Genomic DNA, 10,167 nt, shown 5'->3' with positions numbered 1-10,167 from the left:
GTAAGGCTATTCAATGCGAATCAAGTTGGCCAACTGCAACATTCACACCTGCCTTAAACAGACATGAGTTCTTGTTGGGTTTCATCCTTTGAACTGCACAAGTCTCTTGTGTCACCAAGTCTCCAGACTTCAAGGAGTACCTAGAGAGGAAATAGGATTAGAATGAGGGCTTTCTTTCCCCATATTCCTGTGGTTCTCATCCTGGGGTCCCCAGGTGCTTTGGCCTAAAACTCGCACAAATCCAAGCTAATTTGCCAGATGTTAGGATTTCTGGGAGTTGAAGGCCAAAAACATCTGGGGACCCTCAGGTTGAGAACCACTGCCATATTTCTATGCATGCTTTCTTTGTCCCAGAAGGGGCTTCTGTCTCTTCTCTTCCACCCTGGAAATCATTTCACAGATGGAGCTAATTGGCCATCTGCAAGGATGTTGCCCGGATGTTTTGATGTTTTTACTATCCTTGTGGGAGGCTTCTCTCATGTCCCTGCATGAAACTGGAGCTGACAGAGGGAGCTCATCCACTCTCTCCCTGGGTTGGATTCAAACCAGAAACCTTCACGTCAGCAACCCAACCTTCAAGTCATCAGGGATTAACGCACTACGCCACCGGGGGCTCAATTGCACAGATATCGAAACCCCACTTGACGAGGATTGTTGTATGTTTTCCGGGCTGTATGGCCATGTTCTAGAAGTATTCTCTCCTGACATTTCACCCACATCTATGGCAGGCATCCTCAGAGGTTGTGAGGTATGGAGAAACTAAGCAAGGAAAGTTTATATATCTGTGGAAAGTCCAGGGTGAGAGAAGAACTCTACATGCCAATGGATACTCCACCATGGACATCAGAATAGGTGTAAGGCCAAGAGCAAGCCAGGAAAGTAAAGACAAAGATCCACCCAGAGGAAAGGTGTTCTTACCATACATCAAGGGAACCACTGACCGCATAGGCAAACTGATGAAGAAGCACAACCTACAAACTATCTACAGACCCACAAAGAAAATCCAACAAATGCTGCGGTCAGCGAAGGACAAGAGGGATCCTCTCACCTCTGCAGGAGTCTACCACATACCATGCAGTCTACATAGGGACCACCAAACGCAGCATTGCCCAAACACGAGTCAAAGAACATGAAAGGCACTTCAGTCTAACTCAACCAGAGAAATCAGCCATAGCAGAGCACTTGATGAACCAACCTGGACACAGGATATTATTTGAGAACACAGAAATCCTTGACCACTCCAACAACTATCATGTCAGACTACACAGAGAAGCCATTGAAATTCACAAGCATGTGGACAACTTCAACATAAAGGAGGAAACCATGAAAATGAACAAAATCTGGCTACCAGTATTAAAAAAAAACCAAAAATCAGAACAGCAAATAAGAAGCCACACTCTGAAAACAGAGGAGTTCCAGACATGGGAACCAGGGGCAGCTAACGACTCTGAACAAAGGATGCCCCCAGGCAGGAAGAAGGCAGGAGATGAAGCTATTCAATGCTAATCAAGGTGATTAATTACAACATTCACACTGGCCTCCAACTGACAAAGAGTTCTTCTCTCACCCTGGACTTTCCACAGATATATATAAACCTTAAGGAGTCCCGGTGGCAAAGTGCGTTAAAGCACTGAGCTGCAGACCGAAAGGTCCCAGGTTCAAGCCCCGGGAGCGGCGGGAGCGGCCGCTGTTAGCTCCAACTCCTGCCAACCTAGAGGTTCGAAAACATGCCAATGTGAGTAGATCAATAGTTACCGCTCCGGCAGGAAGGTAACGGCGCTCCATGCAGTCATGCCAGCTACATGTCTACGGACAACACCTGCTCTTCGGCTTAGAAATGGAGATGAGCACCACACCCCAGAGTCAGACATGACTGGACGTAACGTCAGGGGAAACCTTTACCTTTACCTTATATAAACCTTCCTTGCTTAGTTTCTCCATACCTCACAACCTCTGAGGATGCCTGCCATCAGGCCCATAGCCAGGATTTTGTTTCGGGAGGGGCTGGAATTTTGTTTCGGGTGAGGGAGGGGCTGAGTCTGAGTGGGAGAGGGTCTACTATAACAAACCTTTTGTATCATTATCTCAATACCCCTTGCATATGGGATATATTGAGCATGGTGATCAGATCATGATATGAATAAACGTAACAGTTTAAATAATACATGTAAGGCCTTCTCATGGACCATTGAAGCCCCTCAAGCCCCCCCCCCCCCCCGGCCCGGCTACATGCCTGTCTGCCATAGATGTGGGCGAAACGTCAGAAGAGAATACTTCTAGAACATGGTCATACAGCCCGGAAAACATACAACAACCTTGTGATCCCGGCCATGACAACACATCCCACTTGACTAGTTTCCAACAGACCTCACAACCTCTGCTTTCTTAAGCGCTGCAGCGGCGCCCCCTGGTGGCCGGACGGGGCGGCGCAGGCGCTGTCCGCGGTGCTGAAGACTCCACTCCCCAGAAGACTTGGCGGGCCCCCTCCCCTCCCCTCCGGGCTCCGCTTTGACGTCAGCAGCTGTGTCCGGCTTCCCCCGCGGACCTGATTGGCCAGGACGCGCGCCCGGGCCACGCCCCTCCCGAGGACCCCCCCCCCTCTCCTCCCCTCTCTCCCGCCCGACGGGCGTCTCCCGCCGCTGGACGGAACCGCTACAGCCTGCCTGCCCCTCTCCTCCTCCGGTGGGGCGACGGGGCCGAGGTGAGGGCGAGCGGGAAGGGTGGGGCAAAGGGAAGCCTTCCCTCCATCCCTCTCTTCATCACTCCCTCCTAATTGGTGTGTGTGTGGGGGGGGGTTGGTTGTCCAGGTGACGTCAGAGGCTGCCTCCCCCTCACGCCTCCTCGCTGTTGCCATGGCAACTTCCTCCTCCGGCCGGGGGGGGGGCGGGGGCGAGAAAGGGTCCCTCCCTGAATGGCCCCTCCTTCCCTCTGTTTATCCTTATTCCATTCATCCATCTCTTCATCCTTATTTCAATGATGGGAGGGGGGCTCTGGAGGCCCTGCAAAGGAGCGCCTCGTCTCGGGAAGAGACCCCTCCCTGGGTTTCCCCTTCCTTGACCTGACACCTCTCCCTCCTCCTCCTCCCCACAGATGGGCCGAGACCCCAAGTGACCCCGTGGGCAAGGAGAACGGACCATGGCCAGTAAGTGCCCCTGGATTTATTTCTTTATTTCTGTTGGATATCACCCTGGACTACGCAAGTCTCATCTATTAGACAGGTTAGACCAGTGATTCCCAAAGTGGGCGCTACTGCCCCCTGGTGGGCGCTGTAGTGATCCAGGTGGGCGGTGATGGCCACAGGTGCATTTGGGGGTGATGAATAACTGTATTCTGAGTTAAAAAAATAGTTTAATCATTTCAAACTTCAATGTTTCTAATTTGCACCTTTCTTTATTATATTTTACGAAAAAGATAGAAACATTAATACATATATTTTTCTGTTTAATTTCTATTAAAAATTTAAAAAATAATTTCCAGGTGGCACTGAGTAATATTTTTTCTAGAAAGGGGGCAGTAGGCCAAATAAGTTTGATAACCACTGGATTAGACTGAGGGAAACCTTTCTATATTCCATGCATTCCTAGATAGGCCTTTGCTGATTTCCCTCTGTTGCTTTCCTGTTTACACCCACCCCCACACTCCCTCTACCAGCTCCAGCTCCATGTGGGGACATGAGAGAAGCCTCCCACAAGGATGGTAAAACATCAAAACATCCAGGCGTCCCCTGGGCAACGTCCTTGCAGACGGCCAATTCTCTCACTCCAGAAGCAACTCCGGTTCCTCCTGACACACACACACACACACACACACACCAATCCTTGTTGTTTTAGCAATGTGATCTCTTCAGGGATGAGATAACTTCCTCTATCTAGATTGGAATGTTAATTGCCCCAAAAAGGCTTGACCATGCGGTCAGCAACCATATCACTATCCTCTCCTCCTTTGTCTTCTACCTAAGAAGAACACATTTTGCCACTCTCCTGGCAAAATGTAGTTATTTAGATATTTTTTGTTATTTTTACCTGCTTACCTTCCTTAGAAGCTAGCTTAGAGAGCTAGTTAGCTCCAAAACCTTTTCTATCCACAATGGATTTCATTTTACCTCAATAAATACTTTTTGAACTTTCAGGGAGACTTTTGCAATCTTTTGCCATCCTAAGAAACAAAGGCTTCTCCATCCTCACCACACATAAGCTTTTGCTGCTTATGAATCGTGGTTCTGCCACTCTGCTGTATTTTAAGGAATCACCCACTAAAGAGGGTTATTTTTGAGCTTAACCACTCATAGATTCCAACAATTTCTTTATTTACCAGATTTATAATAATAATAAATTTTATTTTTAATCTGCCCTCTCTCCCCAAAGGGACTCAGGGCGGTTTACGCATACAAAAGGCAATTATTCAATGCCGTATTCCAGTAGTACCTCCAGGTGTTTTGGACTTCAACTCCCAGAAATCCCAGCCATCTTACCAGCTGTTAGGAATTATGGGAGCTGAAGTCCAAAACACATGGAGGCCAAAAGCTTGGGAACTACTGCTGTATACCAATGGTTCCCAACCTGTGGGCCGCAGTCCACTGATGGGCTGCGAGAGCTAAAATAAGGTCCGTGAGACATGCAGGGAAAATTATTTAGTCCAGCAAATTTATTATTACTATTATTATTATTATTATTATTATTATTATTATTATTATTATTGGAGCCCCCAGTGGCACAGTGTGTTAAAGCACTGAGCTGCTGAACTTGCAGAACGAAAGGTTGCAGGTTCGAATCTGGGGAGCGGAGTGAGCACCCACTGTTAGCTCCAGCTTCTGCTAACCTAGCAGTTCGAAAACATGCAAATGTGAGTAGATCAATAGTGGGAAGGTAACGGTGCTCGATGCAGTCATACCGGCCACATGACCTTGGAGGTGTCTATGAACAACACCGGCTCTTTGGCTTAGAAATGGAGATGAGCACCAACACCCAGAGTCGGACACGACTGGACTTAATGTTAGGGGAAACCTTTACCTTTTACCAGTTCTTTACTGCTGGGAAATGGTACTTGAGGCATAAATTCCAATGAATCATTTGGGCCACATAGTTGGGCCTCTGTTTGTAGTCTGTGCAATTTTCTTACAGCAGCTGAGAATATGATCAATGGTTTCGTCGGTTTCCTTGCACAGTCTGCATTTTGGGTCATCAGCTGATTATTATTATTATTATTATTATTATTATTATTATTATTATTATTATTATCTCCCATTGCCACACATCAGTTGTAAAGCGCATTGTAGTACTCTATTCAGGATATAACCAGCGCATGGACTACCGTGTGGCCATGTCTGACATACAAGTTTGTATGTGTAGATGTGTATGCATATGTGTATGGAGGGGGGAGGGAGGGCTGGGGGGGGGGATGAAGGAGAGCTCCACCCCTCACTGCCCCCTCTTCCCCTCCCCCTGCCCCTTAGCCTTCCTGGCGGCCCAGAAGGCCCATTCGCTGCTCCGGCGCCGCCTGCCCCGAGCCAATGCGTTCCTGGAGGAGTTCCGGCAGGGCACCCTGGAGCGTGAGTGCCTGGAGGAGATTTGCAGCTTCGAGGAGGTCAAGGAAGTGTTTGAGAACAAGGAGAAGACGGTAGGGAGTGGGATCTCACCTCCATTCTATTGCATGGCATTCCATTCCACTATGGCTGCTGGGGTGGGGGTGGAGGGGCATTTGTGGATGCACCCGCTTAGGGGCCCCTTGCCCTCCCTAGCTACTGCCCAGGAACCCTTTGCACCACCTCCCAGGGTGCTCTTGGAGGGGCAGAGCTAACCTGGACCCCCCTTCTCCATTGGAACCCAAGGTCTTCAAAGTGCTAAAGCTGTTGCTGCTGTTGCTGTTTTGCCTTCTTAACTGCCTTCTCCTTTCTGGAATGCCTCCCACTGCAGATGGAGTTCTGGCGTGGCTACGCTTTCTCGGTCAAGGATCCTGGCAGCAGTGAGGGCTCCGGCCGCTCGGACGCCATGTACGTGGCGGTGCCCCTGCTGGGGGTGGCCCTCCTCATTGTCATCGGCCTCTTCATCATCTGGCGCTGCCAGTTGCAGAAGGCCACACGCCACCGGCCCTCCTATGCCCAGAGCCGCTACCTCGCCAGCCGCGGGGGGAGGGGGCTGCCCCGTGTGATGGTCTACCGCGAGGCCTCCCAGCATGGCCACGGCGAGGCCCACGGGGCTCGGGAGCATAGGGACGCTGGTGTCACCAGCACTGGTAGCCGAGGGGGGCCTGGTGAAGGCCGGTGGGGGCAGAGGGCCCCCGGCCCCTCGGACAGCTCCCTGCGGCCCCCCTCTCTCCCTGCCCCAACTCGACTGTCCAGTGCCACCCCTCCCCCATCCTACGAAGAGGTGACCGGACAGCCAGTGGTCAGCAGCGGGGGCAGCGGGAGCAGCAGCGCTTGCGAAGAGCCCAGCCTCTCTTACAGTGACCCACCCCCCAAATACGAGGAGATCGTCGTTGCTGTTGCTGCTGCAAAGTAGCTGTGTGGACGAGCTATCAGGACTCACCAGCCAGTGCCCCCACGGAGCAGCCTTATTGCCTCCTTCGCCAGGAACCCACTGATACCCGGCCCCCTTTGCTTGTGGGACAGCACTGAACACAAGAGAGGACTGAGATGTGCATTCTGCACCTCCAGGCGTCAAGCAGAGGACCCTGAGTTGCGAGACAGTGGCTTCTCAGGAGGCAGCAGTCTCTCTCTCTCTCTCTCTCTCTCTCTCTCTGCGGGGCTTGAGAGGAGGCTACCTCCAGGACCAGGCCTTCCAGCCATCAGACTTGCATACAGATAGGGCTTCTCATCATGAGGGCCAAGGGACAGTGCAGGAGGTCTGTCCTGTTCTCCACTTTGCATTTGAGAGGCAGGAGGAGGGTTTGTTGGTCCTGGCAAGTGTGAGTCCGTCCTGGGGAGGCTGAGGACTGCTCCTTCTCCACTACCTTTGCCTCCTCATCCTTCACTCTACACTTCCCTTGGCCTGCTGCTCATATCCCTTCCCCTGGGTTGCTTTGTCTCCTTCCCTCCCTCCCCAGGGATGTCCTTCTGCCTCCCCCTCAGCACCACTCAACCTCCCCATCCAAAGAAGGCCCTCTCCCTCCCTCCGTTTGTCATTATCTATATGGCAAGGCTCCCCCACTCAGAAAAAGGCTGCTTACAGACACATCCCTGGTCTTGCCTGCACATTACCAAGGCCGCTCTGGGCTCCTCCTCCACCAAACCCCCTCCTCCCCAAGGGCCCCCAAGGCAATGGAGCTGGACCAGGTTACGACCTGGCCCTGGACCCCATGTGTCCCCACCTTCCACACACACACACACACACACACACACACAGACATACGCAGATGCTGTCACACAGAGACACCTCCTTTTCAAGGGTGCTAAGCCAGATAATATCTGTGGTCTCTTGTTGTGTGCTGCTTTGTTGTATTTATACATTTTGTTTAAACCAAGAGAAATTGTGATTTCAAATGGGAGCCGGGTGGGTTATTCCTTGCATGGGCCAGAGACGTGGTGCTGAGAGCAAGTGGTGCAACTGGGGGTGGAGGGGTGGGGAGGAGGTGTTATTTTCTCCACCAACACGTGCTAACTCACAGATTGCCCCTTTGCCATTGAGAAGACCCCACAGATCTCTCTCTCTGGGGAGACAGTCTCCCCTTTCAATGTGCTGCTTGTCTGCCAAATTGGGGAGTGGGTTCATTCTGTGTTGGGGTGCTACTTTCACACGCCGTTTGTCCTCCCTTGGGGTCAGATGGGCAAACCCAAAGCTGGGCTAGGATGTGGGGCTTCTTGACATCTGCGGCCAATTTCAAAACAAAATATGGAACCGGTTTGCACAGTTGGTATCAATTTATTTGTTATTATTTATTTACAGTATTTATATTTCACCCTTCTCACCTTGAAGGGGACTCAGGGCAGATCACAGAACACATATACTGCAAACAGTCAATCCCGATTATAACAATGACAGACAACAAACAGAGGTAAATATAAGCTTTCCCATCTTTCGGCATCTTTGGAGGCTGTGCTTGGTTCTGGCCACCAGGGGGTGCTGTCGCTCCATCTCCCTGCCAAAGAGCTTTCTTTGTTCGTAACCCTGCTTTAATGCAGTTCCTATCTATCTATTCGTAAGGGCCCCTGGTGGCACAGTGCGTTAAAGCACTGAGCTGCTGAACTTGCAGACCGAAAGGTGCCAGGTTCAAATCCCGGGAGCGGAATGAGCGCCCGCTGTTAGCCCCAGCTCCTGCCAACCTAGCAGTTTGAAAACATGCAAATGTGAGTAGATCAATAGGTACCGCTCCGGCGGGAAGGTAATGGCGCTCCATGCAGTCATGCCAGCCACATGACCTTGGAGGTGTCTGCGGACAACGCCGGCTCTTCGGCTTAGAAATTGAGATGAGCACCAACCCCCAGAGTTAGTCACGACAGGACTTAACGTTAGGGGAAAACCATTACCTACCTTATCTATCTATTCACATTTGTTTTCGAACTGCTAGGTAGGCAGAAGCTGGGCTAAAGGTCAGGAGCTCACCCTGACCCGGGCTTCGAACTCTTAACTCTCTGGTTGACAAGATTTATTGCAGCTTGGGGATTAACCTGCTGTGCTAAAGCCTGGCTATAGCACATCTGTCTTGAGGGTGCCTGCATTGAGGATGGAGGATCTCCCAATGGAAGCTGAAAGACTGGTATTGCCTTGTCATTGGCTGAGACATTATGGGACTTTCCTTATGGGATTTTCCTGGCATCACAACAGCTCTGTTTCTAAAACACCTGCAAGGTGCCATACATTTCCAACAGTTTGCAACGCAGGACAGCTCCTAAGACTGGGGGGGGGGGGGGGGGTCCTTTCCATGGCCTTTCATTCCAGCCACAATTTCAGCAGTGAGCTGCAGAAGGCCCTGGGGAGGCCACATTTCCAAGAGAAGAGAGTTGGGCCCTTACTTACTTAGGTGATCCCTCATTATTCAAGTATAATGGCCTTCCAAGTTCTTCGAAGACACCTGTGCGTGAGTTTATTTAATGTGTGGAGGTTGGTGCACAGCCTATCAAGACACAGTCTTCACAGAGTGACGGTTCTAATCAGTGGCATGGTTAAGATGACAATGGTGGCCTCTCAGTCTCTTGCAGCCTTCTTCCATCTTCACAGCAGTTGTAACATGTACCATGTTATCTTCTGCCTGATCTGCCATTGAGGTTTTGGATCGTGCTGTGTCTGAAACCTCCCTTGTGCCGCCCCCCCCCCCCCCCCGGGAGGGCATGACTTCAGTGGTTCATTGGAACACTCAAGCCCTGCTCTACGTTCATTGGAACACTCAAGCCCTGCACTACGTTCATTTGAACACTCAAGCCCTGCACTACGTTCATTGGAACACTCAAGCCCTGCACTACGTTCATTGGAACACTCAAGCCCTGCTCTACGTTCATTGGAAAACTCAAGCCCTGCACTACGTTCATTGGAACACTCAAGCCCTGCTCTACGTTCATTGGAACACTCAAGCCCTGCACTACGTTCATTGGAACACTCAAGCCCTGCACTACGTTCATTGGAACACTCAAGCCCTGCACTACGTTCATTGGAACACTCAAGCCCTGCACTACGTACATTGGAACACTCAAGCCCTGCTCTACGTTCATTTGAACACTCAAGCCCTGCACTACGTTCATTTGAACACTCAAGCCCTGCTCTACGTTCATTGGAACACTCAAGCCCTGCACTACGTTCATTGGAACACTCAAGCCCTGCTCTACGTTCATTGGAACACTCAAGCCCTGCACTACGTTCATTGGAACACTCAAGCCCTGCACTACGTTCATTGGAACACTCAAGCCCTGCACTACGTTCATTGGAACACTCAAGCCCTGCACTACGTTCATTGGAACACTCAAGCCCTGCACTACGTTCATTGGAACACTCAAGCCCTGCACTACGTTCATTGGAACACTCAAGCCCTGCACTACGTTCATTGGAACACTCAAGCCCTGCACTACGTTCATTGGTACACTCAAGCCCTGCACTACGTTCATTGGAACACTCAAGCCCTGCACTACGTTCATTGGAACACTCAAGCCCTGCTCTACGTTCATTGGAACACTCAAGCCCTGCACTACGTTCACTGGAACACTCAAGCCCTGCACTACGTTCATTGGATCACTCAAGCCCT

The 10,167-nt window shown here is 50.9% G+C and overlaps 1 protein-coding gene across 1 annotated transcript; it reads left to right on the top strand.

Moving 5' to 3' along the window:
* Nucleotides 1-2,543: 2,543 nt before the first annotated feature.
* Nucleotides 2,544-7,849, top strand: prrg3 (proline rich and Gla domain 3). Its single transcript, XM_008119218.3, has 4 exons — nt 2,544-2,701; nt 3,091-3,142; nt 5,453-5,616; nt 5,913-7,849. The coding sequence occupies exons 2-4, from the start codon at nt 3,136-3,138 to the stop codon at nt 6,495-6,497; spliced, it is 756 nt and encodes a 251-aa protein (XP_008117425.1). The 5' UTR covers nt 2,544-2,701; nt 3,091-3,135; the 3' UTR covers nt 6,498-7,849.
* The last annotated feature ends 2,318 nt before the right edge of the window (nt 7,850-10,167 follow it).

This window comes from Anolis carolinensis, unplaced genomic scaffold, assembly GCF_035594765.1.
Source record: "Anolis carolinensis isolate JA03-04 unplaced genomic scaffold, rAnoCar3.1.pri scaffold_12, whole genome shotgun sequence".
NCBI lineage: Eukaryota > Metazoa > Chordata > Lepidosauria > Squamata > Dactyloidae > Anolis > Anolis carolinensis.
This window is presented reverse-complemented; position numbering and strand designations above follow the sequence as displayed.

Excerpts from the sequence above, each read along its gene's own strand:
- prrg3 (XM_008119218.3), top strand. Across the intron at positions 5,617-5,912 it reads TTGAGAACAAGGAGAAGACG|ATGGAGTTCTGGCGTGGCTA; the intron begins GTAGGGAGTGGG and ends CTCCCACTGCAG.